We start from the raw sequence: 16,588 nt of genomic DNA on the forward strand, positions 1-16,588 counted from the left end.
GACAAGATGCTGGCTTTGGTAGGGGCCTTTCTCTTGTCTTTTCTTACCCTGTCCCTATGGCTTAGGTGAATGAATGAAAAATGGAAGCAAAACTATGAAGCTCACTAATTTGCTGCTTTGGCAGTCAGTGTTTAAGGCATTTGGCTTCTTGAAGAACGTGAAAAATATTCAGATTAAAGTAAGATGATACATACAAAAGGGGATTTTTGTGAGCTGCTTTCCTTCAGGAAGATGATATATGTTGTTTTCTTTACTGGCAGTTTAAAAAGATTTTCTGAATTTAGTTAGAAATATAAATGCATTTAAGATGCAATGGAATCCACATACACCATCCTCATGGGAATGAATGTGGAAACACAATGTTTTTTTACTGGTTAGACTTTATCTAATAAATCCACATCAGATATGAAGATCCAAAATAGAGTAGATAACTTTATTGCAGAATGCCAGTACTGTTTTTCTGTACACATTTGAAAAGTTTCCAGCCTTTTCTACTAGCATCCGATGGCGATATTCTGGAAAGCATAGTTGGTCTGTCAGATATCTCTGGAATACAAATGCATTTTTCCTGGTGCTTATGGGGAAGAGTAAAAATATGTGGGCTTCACATTACCCAAGATCTGATCTTCGTAGTTAGGAAGGCAGCAGAAGAAGAATCCCAAGCATATTTCCATAATGGCAGTGGTCCAGCCAAAGCCGTAGGCCCAGCTGAACATATTGATTCCTGTCATGTCGATTTCAGAGGAGAACTTTACTGGATAAATGACCAGGCCCATGATGGAGAACACAGCTGAAGAAACAGGAAAAAAACAAAAAATGTTTAAGCTAACAACCATCATGTTGCCTGACTCCGTAATACCTGTAGCCAAACCCACCCATGGTTTGGAGGATTTGAAAATTGATCCATGATAGACTTTATATTATTTTTCATGGAGAGTTTAAGTGGATACAAAGACCTGGGTATAGAATCAGCTGAGGGAAATCACAGAATCACAGAATGATATGGGGTTGGAAGGGACCTCTGGAGATCATCTAGTCCAACCCCCCCCCGCCAAAGCAGGTCCACCCAGAGCAGGTTGAACAGGAACGTGTTCAAGCAGGTTTTGAATGTCTCCAGAGAAGGAGACTCCACCAGCTCTCTGGGCAGCCTGTTCCAGGGCTCTGCCACCCTCAAATTGAAGAAGTTCCTCCTCACGTTTAGATGGAATTTCCCGTGTTCCGGTTTGTGTCTATTGCCCCTTGTCCTGTCACCGGGCATCACTGAGAAGAGTCTGGTCCCATCCTCCTGACACCCACCCTTTAGATATTTATAAGCATCGATGAGATAAATACCAGTTCTAGTATGGATATACCTGCACAAGCTAAATTTGACTGCATATACTGCCTTACCAGCGACAAAAAGCAAGCCTCCGATCCCGCGTATGAAGTTGAACCGAAGCGTGTCAATGGCAAATGCGATGATGGCCAGAGCAAAACAGATGACTAGAAGTAAAAAGCCGACCAGGTATGTGGCAGCAGCAGCTCTTCCCCAAGCTGAAACCAGAAGGAAGATACATTAGAAAGGAACAAAATAATCTCTTGCGGTATTTTTCTCTGGTTTATAATGAAATGGGAGAAGGTCAGCTCTCTCCTCTTGTAGGTGAACATTTTCGTGCCACAAGAAATCGTTCACTAAGTGCAGAATGCATAAAAACACCAGCTTTGACCTCTCATAGAAAATGCAATGGGGCTTGTGTGCAAGCTTCCTCTTTAGATTTAACAGTTAAGAACTGAGATAAAAATTACTGTAAAGACATAAGAAAGGACACTCTCCTTCAATAACAAATGTCATTGCCTCAGCGGATGCCATAAAGCCAGCAGCAATTTGCATGGACAAAGAGAATTAGACTGTCCCTGAAAGTAATTAAACTCTTCCTTTAAAAAAAACGCGTTTATACAAGCACTACCACGCCGGTATGCAAATTCAAAGGTATGGCAGTGATCCATAAAAGTCAAAATTCAGTGGTTTGTGCCTTTTCAGCCTTTGTTTAGCTCTGTGTCCTAAATGAAGCTAAGGATTTGGAATCTGTTTTGCAGGGAAATTTTGATCTGCTTTTGATCCAAAGTGAGAACTGTTTCATTTTGAAAAGCTTGTTCAGGATATTAATACTTTCATTTTCAAATTATACAACTTTGTGTTACAACATGTCAGATCTAAGCATACTGTGTTGGCATAACAACTAAAAAAAAAAAAAGGTATTATTTATTCAATATTTTAAGTCTTGAGGGGCAACTACTGCTCAAAGAGATCAAAGTGTCTCCTTTTCTGAATATAAAAAGCCCACTGACAGCTTTTAAATTGTGTGTGTAGATGGAGTAGGCAGTTGAAGTCTGCTGGGCAACTACAGACTTCACCTCCTCGCCTACACTGTGTGTTTGTAAGGCGTCAGCTTGTAACCAAATATAAAGCAGCAGAGCTGAAAAATTATCACAACCCAAACAACCCCGACAATAATTATAACTCAACTTAAACGCAGCGCACGCTGTTCGGTAAAAGTTCCCTCTGGAACTGAGTAAGTTAAGATTTTTGATACCCAGTAACCTGCCAATTTGTTTGCTTCGAGCATGCAAGTGTCTCCTACCTTCCCCCCAGCCACTGTCAGGTAGGCACGAAAGCCACCGTCCTGTCCCCGGCGGGTGACACCATGGTGCTCAACCTCTCTTCCCCCCAGGCCCCACACCACTGCTGCTATTAGACAAGAAAAATGGGTTGGGATTTTCCAGCTCTACCTTTCTTCCCATCAACCCATCAAAACCAATTTCCATTTTTATTTGCTTTTCAGCCCTTCTTTATGATCCCTGCTCAGTTCGAGCAATTGCACCGTATTTTCACTATTGTGTCGTATCCTTTTTCTTCCTTATGCCAAAAAGTTTGTCTCCTTTATAGGGCTTTTCAGCTGTATTATTTTTTCCTGTAAACAGGCAGGTGCCTGAGAAGACTGAAAGGGACAGAAAAGATGTGCCTACATCTCATTTTCTAGCCCAGTATTTTAGCCCAAATTCTCCTCTTGGGGAGTTTACAGAAGGGTCGATGCAATGTGGTGATGCCGATGGGAGGACGGCACCTCAGGCACAGTACCAAAGGAAACAGCCAGGAAGAGGAATTTTTTGTGCTGCCCTGGTTCAGTTTACCCTGTTGGGAATACTCCTGCTCCCAGCCTCTCTGTCACCCCTCTAAAACAGCAAAAAAAGGTGCACTTGGCCTTCCAGTACCTAAAGGGGGCTACAGGAGAGTTAGGGAGGGACTCTTTATGAAGGAGTAGAGCGATAGGACAAGGGGTAATGGTTTTAAACTGAAAGTGGGGAGACTTAAATAAGATATTAGGAAAAAAATTCTTTCCTGTGAGGGTGGTGAGACACTGGAACAGGTTGCCCAGAGAAGCTGTGGCTGCCCCATCCCTGGAGGGGTTCAAGGCCAGGCTGGATGGGGCTTTGAGCAACCTGGTCTGGTGGGAGGTGTCCCTGCCCATGGCAGGGGGTTGGAACTGGATGATCTCTAAGGTCCCTTCCAACCTGAATCATTCTAGGATTCTAGGATAAAAGAAGTTGCTCAGCAGGAGGGACCTCACTGCTCTTGGATACAAGAGCTATAACTTTGGGCAGAAGGGTGAAATGACAAGGACATCTGGAGATGATGGTTTTTGTTAGGTTTTTTTGTTACAACTGATTGTGGTTAAGTGCAAAACCCTTGGGTGAAGGGCTGTCCTTTCCCAGAGCAGCCTCAGAGCTCGGCTGCCCAGCTGGGAAGTGCTGAGGCACCATAAGACGTGGGGGGTTTTGCCTCACCCCCTGCCAACACCACCACTGCTGTGGGCAGCAGAGGGTCTGCCAAAGCTCAGCCTTGCTTCCCGCGAGCAGCTGATGGCAAAGCAACATCCCCCCAGGGTTGGGAGCATCGCCTGGGCTGGGGGGTCAGGGGAGCAGTGCCTGGTGGCCGCAGCCATGCGTGGTGGCACCTTGCCCATGCCACCAGTCTCCCTCCTCCGCTGGGCTCGCCCAGGTGTTTCTCCTGAAGTGGTGTTACAAATGCTGTGTCTGTACGAAAGCAGATGGGATGGGGCGCACACCCAGCCCGCCGGGCACTGGCTATTTGGCAAGAAGAGACATGCAGGATGCTTTACATCTTTAGGAGGCATTGCTTAATCACTAAACAGCCAATTTTACAATACTTACTTCTACAAAAGAGAAAAAGAGTTAACTCAACATTGAGAAAAAAAACAATACACAGCTCCAAGTAAGGATTGCATGGAAGAGTCACTATGGGGTGGCTTTTTTTTTTGAGGAATGGTACCCTGACTTCATCTTTCCTTTACAAAAAGTACCATTTATCAGTTGCCTAAAACCACAGCCTGCAAACACCTTAAATTTCTAGGGTAAAAGGCAGCAAAAGCTTTTTATAGGAATAATTGCAACTGTTTCTATGTCTCAGATGTTTATTTTCCCTTGTGCCAGCCAGGATCACTAGAGTAGCTTAGTGTGTTTACCAATAAAACTAAGACTTACAATTCCTTTAAAATGCCAGACTTGGAAGAATTAAATTGGTCAGAAAACACTGACAAGCGAGGACCTAATCTGGTCCCAAATATATTCTTATCTTCCAGTGTGGTGGGTTTTTTTAGCTTTAACATAAAGCAAAAGCATAAATAAATTGTTCTAACTGCAAAGCTTTTTCTTAAAAAAGTAAACTCCAGTCCAAAGAATCATCACAGGAGCAACACCAGCTCAAAGTACACCTGACTCTAGAGAGAGGCCAGCTGAAAGCTGAAAGGATCCCGTCCACCTCTCATCAAATCAAAAATAGAAACAGAGGGAGCAGCAGGTTATGGGAGATCAAGCGGCGTCTGTGAAAATATGCAGGAATGTGTGAGATCTGTTTTCTCAGGCCCCAAAAATGGCAGTGATGTCTTGGTTGTTTAAGAGTTAAAACGTACTTGTTAGAAAAGAATTGTGTGTTTATGCAAGAGTGTCCTTGAATACCAGCAGGATCCTGTAACACTTGCCTGCCGGTCCTATTTCTCCCTCTTCCAGCTCCTGTATCAGCTGCAGGAACACCAATGAACACTATGAAAGGGTTTGTAGGAAGCTACACGCCGTCCGCTCTTAAAAACACCTTCTAGCTGGCAATTTTCTGAGCAATTTCATCTTAAAACAAGACCTTGCTACCCCAAAACGGACAAAAGGAGCTCACGTGTGACGCCTATCTCAAGCACAGCAAGGAGAGTGCTTCTATTTACCAATTGGAAGTCAATCAGCAATGATTTGTAAGAGTCCTGACTACCCACCGGTGGACGCAGCAATATGTGACTACTGGAAAATGAAAATAAGTGCCGGCCTTCTAAAACTCCCTGCTGTGTGGGAAGACCCCTGAGCTAATTTAGAAACCAGAAAGAGCCCACCTATGCCAGTAGAGAGCTCACTGTAGCTTATGAGCAAGGTAATTAGCTGAGACAGTATACACTAACACCACAGCTTCATTACTCTGCCATTAAAGCTAACTCAGTTTAGAGGCAGCATGACTACCTCTTGTATTGCACCACCTACACACGTCCTGAACATCCCATCGCTGCCTGCAGCCATAGGGAAGCTGATGGACTCCATTAGGGATCCAGGACTAAGAGCTTCTCCAGTTTCCTGCCTTCCTGATTTTGCTCCCTCATACGTTTTCCAGTTTGCAAAGGAGTAAACACTGTCTGTGCTTCACACACGAGGAAATTAACTTCCTCGCTCAGCAGTAAGTGGAGCCAAAACTTTGAACCACCAGATCCAGCCTTTCCTTAGCCTGCTGAGCTTCGTGCTCCAAACACTGCCTTCAGAAAAGAGCTGCTGTGCCTTGAAAAAAGCATGCGAAGTCTGCTTCCCCCAGGAGAAATACGAATTTCTCTGTTTCTGCTGTATGTGGTTTGAAACATGGGAAAATATTCACAATGCTGTTCTCGTGTTTTTTCTTGATCTGGTGTCCCCAGACCACATGAACTACAGAGTCTCTCTCTTTGGGTGACCTTTTCTGTAAGCAACCCCAGGGAGTCCAGAAGTCCTTCTCCTGGTTTAATCAATAAGAACATAATTCTGCAAATTTTCCTCCTGGCTTGAAGCTAAATACAACACTAGCACTGGGAAGAAAAACAAATGTTTATTGCCAGCGTGCAGATACCGATAATTATCTACAGGTTCTTGCTGACTAATTGTTTTAACACATCGTCCACCGCGGGCAATAGCGCAGCTGTTTTAGGAAGGATAGTTTAAATTCAAAAGACACAGTGAGGGAGGGCAAAGAAAATGTAAGGGACTAATATTTTGCTCTGTTATTCTTCACACCACCAAGGGAAAGAAACACACACCCTGCAGTTCTAGCTCCAGTCTTGCAAAGCGATTCTTACAAGACCTAAGATCTGCCGTGGCGGTGATTCATCGCTGTGTTGTACGTAATGAGGATGTTTCCAGGCTGAGTTTGCAGAGCTCAACCTGTTTTACGTCTCCCTGATTAAAGGGAAAGAGCATTATTTTGGAAACAAAGCTGAACTCGCTTAGGTTTCTCAACCTGACGTTCTTCATCAGGGCGTGGTGAACTCTGCAGAGCACACGCTTCACTTCGGAAAGGAACTGCTTTGGCAGGGTTTTACCCATTTCATTTCGGTTTGTTCTCGAGAAAGTTTCCCTGTGAAAGCGAACGTGTCTTCAGCAGAACTTGTGTTCTGCTTAACTTGAATCCTAAGATGGCCCATCAGACTCATTAACTCACAACACAATTTATCAGCTGAAGGGTTACGAGCTGATAACTCTGTTCTTTTTCCCTTAGCATTACTTCTTTAGAATTCATTGGCAGTTAATATGGATTTCTCATTTAATAACAGATTACTATCTAATAACACACAAGCCATTTTTATGTGAGCAGGAACCAGCTTTAAGCTTGCCTTTTCTTAGACAACCATGGAAGCAGAGAATTATTTATTTAGGTTCACACTAAGATAATTTCATTGCAAAAGTTTCTCAGTGATTAACAGCAGGTATGAGAAAGGATTAGGAATTTAGGACGTTTACCCCATAACAATGATTTTAAATAACAACAGTAAGTAAAAGACCATTTATGCACAGGCCATCTATCAGTAAAACACAGTATATGTTAGCAGAAAGCAGTGTCTTGACCACAGCTTAGTGCTAAAGTGATAGCTCAGTTTGGCTTGGTGGACTTGAACTACTTTAAAGCAAAAACCTATTAATTCCCCATCACTCTGACCTCACTCACAAATGTACACAGGCAAAGCCTGCATCCAAGCCTTTATGTACTTCTGCAAACCTCTTCTCTTACTGAGGTAAGCAATTCAACTTAGAAGCCTTTCCGACTTGAATTTGAGGGGAGGAGCAGTTACATCTTGAGGGAGTGGTTTGAATTCATCTCATCATAAGCCCAGGCATGTACAAGCTTGACTTAGAAGCTGGCTTCTGCAAATCTGGTATTAATGAGGGCTGCTCCTTGATGCTTAGTTAGCGCCAGGGAGGCAGAAGTGGCAGAGGGCGTAGAGCCATCATCAAAGGGAGCACCAAGGGAGTAAGTTAGCTATTAAATATAATGTGCACACAGTGCCTCGAAATTAAAGGTTTGCTCATGAGAGAGTCAGGGAGTACCCCTATCTCGCATTATCTTCAGAAGCAGTTGCATACATTGAGAACATCCCGGGATTAAAGCTCAGTCTTACACACTTTAATGCTGTAACATTTTTTTCCTCCTATTTTTTCCTATTTATTTTAAATCAAAGCAGGATTGCATACACCTGCATGTGTATATTGGTGTTGGGATGGTCAGGTAAATAAAGCAGGTAACGTACTGATGAATCAGAACATACACATAAGCTCAGTTAATCAGAGAAGCCAGATGTACCTGCTCCCAAACTACCCCTGAGATAAAGACGGGTTAAAATATTTAGTGTAAATTAAACAGAATCTATTTCCATGATAACACAGCCTACGAACTAGGAGTTTTAATTGAAGCAGCAGAGTGGAACCTTTCCAAAAACCTCTTTTTAAGTTCTGTATTCCCAGGGCCATTTGAGGCTGAGGAACACAGAATTTACATCTCATTTCCATATGCAGCAAGTATTGTTCTCACTCTTGATCTGCAGTTTTCATGCTGTGAGCAAACTTTGGTCTGAACCCTTGCCGAAAGTCGCCTTTTGCACTAGGGATTTTCTCTCTGGTAGAGAGCAGTTCTGAATCTGGATCTAATTTTCTGTTAGAAGCAGAATTTTACCATTTGTGAAAAAAAAAACCCCAACGTATAAGCAGAAAGGGTACTTTGTGCTCATAAAATACATCATAAGCTCTGTTTGCTCATCTTGTGAACAAAATAGCTTTCGCAAGCTTTTACAATAGCTTTTTGCATCCTGAAAGTCTTCCTCACTTGCCACTTACTGCTGGCGGGGTAGTTAATGAACCACACAGGGACTTCCCACGTCTGGGGCCTGATTTGGGCACAGTGTGCATATTCAGCATGGTAGGTGACATTAGATGTGTTCAACTGCAGATTAGGACTTCAGCGGGACTGCGTGTGATCTTTAAGTGTCGTTTAGTGCCAGCAGAAGGAAGCCAGAAACCTCTGGGATACGGGCTACCCTCCACACTCCACAAACTGCCTCGAGTTCCCGGGAATTTTTGAGTGATGAGAGATTTGGTAATGGTGCTTGACAAAGAAGAATCACGGCACCACAATGCTCACTGACTCAGCGTGCTCAAGGTTGCACAGAACAATGCAAGCAGTTGGTGAGAAGTGATATGGAAATGTGAAAAAAAAAACAGTGTTTTGAGTGTTTTGTTTCTTTTCCGGCCTAACTCCTTTCCTGCCAAAGTAACCTGACTGTTTAACCCAACAGGGGAATTTCACATCCACCTCGCAGCCCTTATCACTGTTCAGACTACGGAGAGGTTATTGTAGCCCTGCTGTATCAGATTGCCTCAAAAAACTAGAGGAAGAGATGAGGTGAAGAGAAACGAGAGTTTAGCCACAAGTTTCCACACATTTTTCAGCAAGAGAGGCCTCCTGTGTGTGTGTAAGTGAACAGTGTCCTCTCGAGGATTTAAGGTCCTGACGTTGCAAAGTGTTGAGGATCTTCAAGTTCTGAAAAGAGAGATCTGGGGGTCCTGGTAGACAGCAAAATGACAATGAGCAAGCAGTGTGCTCTTGTGGCCAGGAAGGCCAACGGAATCCTGGGCTGCATAGGGAAGAGTGTGGCCAGTAGGTCGAGGGAGGTCATTCTCCCCCTCTACTCTGCACTGGTGAGGCCACAACCGGAATACTGCATCCAGTTCTGGGCTCCCCAATTCAAGAGGGAAAGGGAACTACTGGAAAGAGTCTGGCGAAGGGCAACAAAGATGATTAAGGGATTGGAGCATCTCCGTTATGAAGAAAGGCTGAGAAAGCTGGGACTCTTTAGCCTGGAGAAGAGAAGGCTGAGGGGAGACCTTATCAATGCTTATAAGTATCTAAAGGGTGGGATGAAGGAGGAGGGAGCCAGACTCTTTTCAGTGGTTGCCAGTGAGAGGACGAGGGGCAATGGGCACAAGTTGGAACATAGGAGGTTCCACTCAAATATGAGAAAAACTTCTTCACAGTGAGGGTGACAGAGCCCTGGAACAGGCTGCCCAGGGAGGTTGTGGAGTCCCCTTCTTTGGAGATTTTCAAGACCCGCCTGGATGCAGTCCTGAGTAACATGCTCTGACATGCTCTGGGCAATCCTGCTTCGGCAGGGGAGTTGGACTAGATGATCTTTATGGTCCTTTCCAACTCTAAAAATTCAGTGAAATTCAGTGAAATTCATAGAATCCTCAACACCAGCAGATCACATCCTGATGGGGAAGTGAGAACCCTCCACACGATTGCTATTTTTCCACCCAATTCAACTGTAATTATTAAAGGGAAGTTGGATAATAAACAGTGGGATGCCATCCGCAATTGCCCTCTGTAGAGATAATTGCTGAAGAGCATAACTATTATTTAGAAAAGAGTCCGATTAAATGAATCTGCCACTAAACATATAAAAGCCCTAACATTACAAGGGAAAGCATGCTAGCAATTGCAGATGAGGAATGAAAATTGCCATGGTAATTAAATGCTCTGGGCTTGATTCCCTTCTCTCATACCTCTCTAGTGTCTCCTACAAGCTAGGGAAAAGAAGTCAAATTTGTTCTTTCTTTCTTGCATCAGAGTTCATGAAATATAATGTTGTTGTGAAATTTTTCATTACCATACGCATTTAATTGAGCATGTATTTTCTAAGTTTTGAATAATGATTGAATATTGAATACGTTACTAAGTAACCAATCTTGTAATCTCATTTCTCACTGGTTAGTCCCAGGTAACGTTACACTTTTAGGAGACCGATGACTTAGGATATCGTGTGCTTCTCTATGCACCGTCATTAAAATCACTGGCAGTCACCGTATTATATAAATATAACTGTTTCGTGCTACAGTGCAGCAGGAACAGCAACAAGCTTCCGTTTTCCGTTCACCCTGTGTCAAAGAAGTCAAGGTTTGCCCTGTAATCCAGGCACCGCACAGAGCATAGAGCTGTACCCCACCCTGGGCTCTCCCACGGGCTTCCTTGGACCGGCCAGAAACCTCCCCAGCCTTTGTTTCCCAGCTGCAAGGACACTTTTCCAAATCTACCTGAATTTTACCAAATTCTGAAAGCCTTCATGTGCAGAGCCTTGACTTCAGGGAAAGTCTGCAATAAGGGCCCCAAGACTTGAGCTGGTTTCCCCCTGCTTCGAAAGCACAGTTACTCGTTTGCTTCCTTTCTATTCCTACATGCAGACACCCTGGGATGCCAAAGAGCCGCCGGGACAGCCTGCTCCTTCTCCCAGGCCCTCCTTAGAGGGGCTGTCTCCCAGCCCATCCCTCTGGAAATGTCCCCATGTCACTCTGCTCAGGGCACTTGCTTCGGCTGGAGGTCAGCAAGGGCTTCCCCACACGTGGGATGAGGTGGTGGCTGTCAGATGTGATGGGAACGTGGGGGAAGGCGAAGCAGTTTTATGCAGGCAGTGCGGCAACTGGGAAACTCAGCGTCTGGTCTGTCCCGTGCCCCAGGTGTGATGAGTCACTGGTCTGCTGGAGAAGTTGGTTTTCCGGACGGAGAACTACGCGGCCAGCAGTGCAAGTAAGTGTAGTACCAAAAGAAGTCCTTTGCTGCTCAGAGACTGCTCCTGACCACACCATGTACCTCCCTGTTGTGTCATTAGCTGGGGATTTTTAGCAAGTGATATCCTTTTTGTTATTCCTCCGGAGTCATAAATGGTGCTTCATCATGGCAAGAGATTCCCCACACCCGAGAGCCTGATAAAGGCAAATTTGCCTGGAAGACAAGGTGCAGGAAGTTGTCCTTTCCAGATGGCTAAATGATTCATTCCTCCACTAATCCCCACAGCCACTAAACCTTCCACAAATCCTAGGAAAAGGTTGTAATTGAATTGAATGATGGGAAAATAACTGAAGATCTGGATTCCACTTGTCATGTGGAAATGCCTTTTGCTGACTTTTTTCCCCAAAAAATCTGTTTTCACCATGCAAATGAGCTGACCACTTCAACCTAAATTTAGAGCTTTAAGATTGCAGTTTTTGGCAGCAGCATCTGCACCAGTGGAAGAGCTGCAGGGCTGGGTGGAACATAAGATGGAAGAAGTGTAACCATGAGTTTTTCATCCTATTGTGCATCACATTGGGACTAATAAAATAAAATCAGTTATTTTCCCCCAACCAAACCCACACATGTTTAAACAACTTCAAAGCCTGCAGTAGAATAAATTACACATGGAAAAAGTGTCTCAGGTCTGCAAGACACACCTTGTTCAAGAGAGGTTACATAGCCAAAAATCAAGAAAAACAAAGGAGTGCTGTGCCAGCTTCAGGAAGGGATTTAACCTCTGTGTTTTCTGTGCAAGCTCAGCCATGTCCCAGCCAGATACATTCCATATTGTGCTCATTATCTATCAAAAAAGTCTTTCTGTCTTTGTAAAGGTCCAAGTATGTTATAAGCTTGAGACCTTTATTTGTTCCGAGTGTCAGAGTACTGCAGAGCTACAGTTTGCTCTCTCAGTCCCTCATCCTAACCTCCAAGCATTTCTAGTAAGTGGCCAAATGCACTAGATATTTTTTCCTAGGAAGTTCTATTTATTTGAGCTAAATACGCTTGAAAAGCAAAAGACTTCTGATAAAGTCTAGATGAGTGCTGGTGTCACATGGTTAAAGCAGAAGATCTGAACTCTTGGAGAAGATAACAAAGTGTAGAAACTCCTCATATTCTCACTTTCCACAGAGTTCATAAACTTTCCAAAAGACCAAGGGTGTGCAGATATTTTCACAGAAAATAACTGCACCAGTGGAGTTACTCTACTGGCTTTCCAAAAATAAATAAATAAATAAATAAATAAATAAATAAATTACAGGCCTCATGTTCCCTGTGAGGTTTAAATTCTGCCAGTTTAAGCAACTATTTGGAGGCTCCAAACTCCGCTTGTGCAATCAATTGAACACTCAGCCTTCTTCCCTTCCAATGTGACCAACCTCAATGATGTTGGGTTTTTGTCTTCGTTGTATATATATATACCTTATGCCAAACAGCAGAGATTCAAGGGGAATTATAAACATTGCAGGTGGAGAATTTCATTTCAATTTGCACATTGTGTTGAACAACCTGCAAGAACGTTACAATTATATCTAATTATGATAGGATGAAGATGTCTGCAGTGGATTAACACAGCTACACGGTCCAAGTCATGTTGAGAATATTTGCTGGCAGCTGCTGGGATACACGTGCGCATCGCATATGTCAGTGAAACCATCCCTGCAGGAAGACCAAATTTCAGTACCTACTCAGCCTGTGGCAGATTGAGCAGGGAACCTGAGAGTAAAGCCCAGAGGAAAGGAGATGGGAACTGTGGAAAAGAGGAGGGAAGGCAAGAGTTCATCTCAGGAAAGATGTAAAACACTTCTGTCCTTCCTGTTTGTATCACGACTTTTGTCTCTGTGCTCGGGAAGGCTGTAATTACACTTTGTTTATCCAGCACCGTGTTTAACTTGGCACGGTACGAAGTTAAAGATCCCACAGAACATGATGCTGAGTGCTTGTTTTCTCTGACCTTCCTGAAGCAGTGTGGATAAACATAATCCCAGAATTATTAAAACCCTGTGTCTCAGCACTGAGGCAGGTAGAAACAGGCTCAACACAAGACCTGGATGCTTTCAAGTGAGATGCTCTCTCATGGCCTGGTCTTTTGGGTGGAATCCAAGACCAGCATCAGGCACCTGTGTCCTGAGTGAGGAAAGGCAAGAGCCCCAGAAATAAAATCCCAACCCCACACCAACTGAGCAAGGACAGAATGACAGGAAAACCAGAGGACAGGATTGGATCTGAACACATCCCACCTCTGGAGAGAAGGTGTCTGAAGGAAGGGGCTGGAAAGGATCAGGACTGGGACATGAGTTTGCATCCTTAACGGTCAGGTCTACAGACCTCTTACGGGTTAGGGGTAACCCATTCCTGCGGTGGCTGAGATCTACATTGTAGTGGCACAATCTTGCCAAAGCAGAAGCCTGGCAGCGTAATCCACTCTCACTTGGCCTAAACACACATTTTTTTTACATACACGCTTTCCATATTCTTCCATTGACTAAATGACTCCATTGTCCCAGATGTATCTTCATTTACCACCTGGAAATTTTGTCCAGGAGGATTCTGAGGATTTGCTTAGGTTTTCCAAGTTTTTAATAAGCTTGAAGAGGTCAAACGACAGATGCATGCCCACTGAGATACAATCACACAACACATGAATGGCGTTTCTAATGCTCTCAGAAGCATCAGCTGAGTCTTCAAAGTACGCACTGGAGAATATTCTGCATGTGTCTGCTATGTCCAACATTTCTGCATTAGAAGTGCTGGACTTACTATGGATGTGATTCATGATAACCCCAGATATCATGTGATAGTCCACACAGAGGATGACCTCCCTGGTTTGTCTGTAGATGCTCTCCAGTGGGAAACTGCGCATATGACTGCAGAATTTAAGCATGTAAGAGAGAGGAAGGATAGGGAAGGAAGTGAAATGCCAAACAACTGTGTAGGAACTGGAAGCGAGATGAAACTTCTCTCGTATTACCAAGAGAAGTGAGGTAAAACTTTTAATTATTTTCTGTCCAGTTAAAGCTGGACACAGAAATGACACAGATAGGGCCTAACCTGGAGATCAGGAGGAGGGCTCACTTTCCATGGAAACTCAGGACTGAGAAGCCCTTTGCTGAGCTCCGTGGTCTCACTGTGCTCTCCAGTGCCATGTACCAGAGGCCAATTTTCTGGGTTGGTCTATGCCCAGCCACAGGAGGGCACAGATCTGACGCAGGAGCTCTGAGAGCAGGACTGGGAGTGATGCTGAATGGAGCCAATCTTGTCCTGGAGCCCTACGATCACAGAGGGCTGCTGCAATGAGCTCCTTACAGCTGAATTTTGGGCACAGAAGGTAGAGTTTGACCGTAAACAATACACTTTCAGGAACAACTTCGAAAAGCTGTGATAAATGATTCCCGAGATTGCTTCTGCCAGGGTTTTTACACTCATTTTCAACAAGAGCAGCTGAGATTCTGAGCCTTAGAGAAAACGTTCTTCCTTTTGATTTGAATTAGCATAAATTGGAAGGATGCTTGAACTTTCCTCCTGGCTCAGGTTAACAGCTCATCACTCACAATAACTTGTTTCAGAAAAAAAAAAAAAAAAAGTAGAAAAGGGAAAAAAAAGAAATAGGGCACATCTAGAGTGATCCTTCTCTTGGCCTGTTCTCCCAGACTCAGTGGTTTACATCTTTTCAAGCTGAAGGTTGCACCTGGGTCAACATGTTTAATAGCCTACTTAACCAAAACTCGCTACAAACAAGAAATCCTTTCATCTTTTAAAGCTGCTTTCTTTCATAATCACAAGGAGACTCTTTCACACGACCCACCTACCGGAGCAGTTTCAGGGCAGCATTCTGCAGCCTGACACTCCCTGGGAATATCTTCCTACCATCTTATATTTTCACCTCCCCATTTCTTGCTGGCGCTCCAGGCTGGTTTATCAGGCTAATGCCAGGCTTCCCGACCCACCTTGCTGTTTGGACATTTGATCAGCAGTAGACGTTAAGCTTTGAAAAGCAGTGATCAGCGAGAAGAGGTTGCTAGCTTCTTCTAAAAGGGGAAGAAAACCTTAAATGCTGTAATATTTCTGCCCTGCTACCTTACAATGTGTGGGGTTTTTATACTATGCAACCCACCATCTAAAGCGACCGGGTTTCTTTCCGCACAGAGGCGAGGGCATTTTTCTTCTTCATCCCGTTAGTCAAAAGCCCCGATGTATTTCAGTGACAGTCCCTGTTGCCCGTAACTTCACGTATAGACACCAGATATTAGGCGATACGGTTAGGAGAGCTGAGGGAAGACGGGCTCGGAGACGTGAGCCACTGCTTCCGAGGCTGCTCCCCGCCACCCTTGCAGGCACTTACCATAACCCATGAGGGACTCGCAGCTCCATGGCCCACCCTGGGCAGGCCGGGTGCAGCTCTCCCATAACGACGCCTGGTGCACGTAGGGCAAGGTCTGCGACTCCAGCCAGCCCCTGCCCGCCAGCGCAATGATACCGAAGATGACGCCTATGCCCAGGAGCAGGGGTAGGATCCATCTGCACCGCGTGTAGTCGAGGCCGTACTTCACCATCTTGCAGGGCAGGGGGAAGCTGGTGGGACGAGGATGGCCGTCTCCGCCGGGGATTCAGCGACAGCAAGCGATGGGGGCTCCTGCGAAGCTGCTGGAAAGTGAGCGCCGGTCCCTACCAGCGCCCGTGCGTGTGTCTGAGAAAAGGTTTTTAATCAGGAGAGACACGGCAGTGAGGGAGGGAAGGATGGAGGGAGGGAGGGAAGGAGGGAGGGAAGGAGCTCCACCTAGATTCAGATGAGTAAGAGCTTGCCGCTGAGCAATAACCAGTTGAGCTGGGGAGAAGCTTCCAGGCTGGGTTTATCTGTGGGATCCTCTCTGCCCTGCTGACTCGGTAACAAATCCCCTCGGCATTTAACGCTTTCCTTCCCCACTCCGCTCCCCACCGGCAGGAGCATCTCACAGCTGTGTTTGCCCCTTCCTGTCTCCTCAGGGATTTGCATTACTGCAGGCCAACACAGGAGACAAGCCAGGGAACTATTTGCATTATTGGGTGGTTGCTTCTGGAACTTGCCACCTGGGAGGTTGAAAGCTGCTTTTCTTGGCCTCCACTTAAAAATAAAACGATACCTTATTTTTTTTACAATTAAAATAAAAATTCCTCTACCTGCCATAAAGCTTAAGGCAATAAAGAACGTGTGGCCGCCCTCCCTCCCCCTTTTGGGACATAGCTGCAGGGGAAAATATATAACAAGATTTACCATTAAAAATATAGTATGGTCTGGGTATGGCCTTAGTGGGGGAACAAAAAGAGCTTTTATTTGGCCGTGCTTTACGAACAGTCCTTGGCGTGGCCCTGGCTGTACGTACACAGCCCCGGGGCCTG

General features: G+C 44.8%; 1 protein-coding gene across 1 annotated transcript; it reads right to left on the bottom strand.

The window, feature by feature from the left end:
* Positions 1–575: 575 nt before the first annotated feature.
* LOC141479544 (p53 apoptosis effector related to PMP-22-like) lies at positions 576–15,765 on the bottom strand. Its single transcript, XM_074168777.1, has 3 exons — positions 15,555–15,765; positions 1,390–1,533; positions 576–790 (listed from the first exon to the last, which is right to left on the bottom strand). The coding sequence occupies exons 1-3, from the start codon at positions 15,763–15,765 to the stop codon at positions 576–578; spliced, it is 570 nt and encodes a 189-aa protein (XP_074024878.1).
* Between the last annotated feature and the right edge of the window lie 823 nt (positions 15,766–16,588).

This window comes from Numenius arquata, chromosome 2 (assembly GCF_964106895.1).
Source record: "Numenius arquata chromosome 2, bNumArq3.hap1.1, whole genome shotgun sequence".
In the NCBI taxonomy this organism is placed as follows: Eukaryota; Metazoa; Chordata; class Aves; order Charadriiformes; family Scolopacidae; genus Numenius; species Numenius arquata.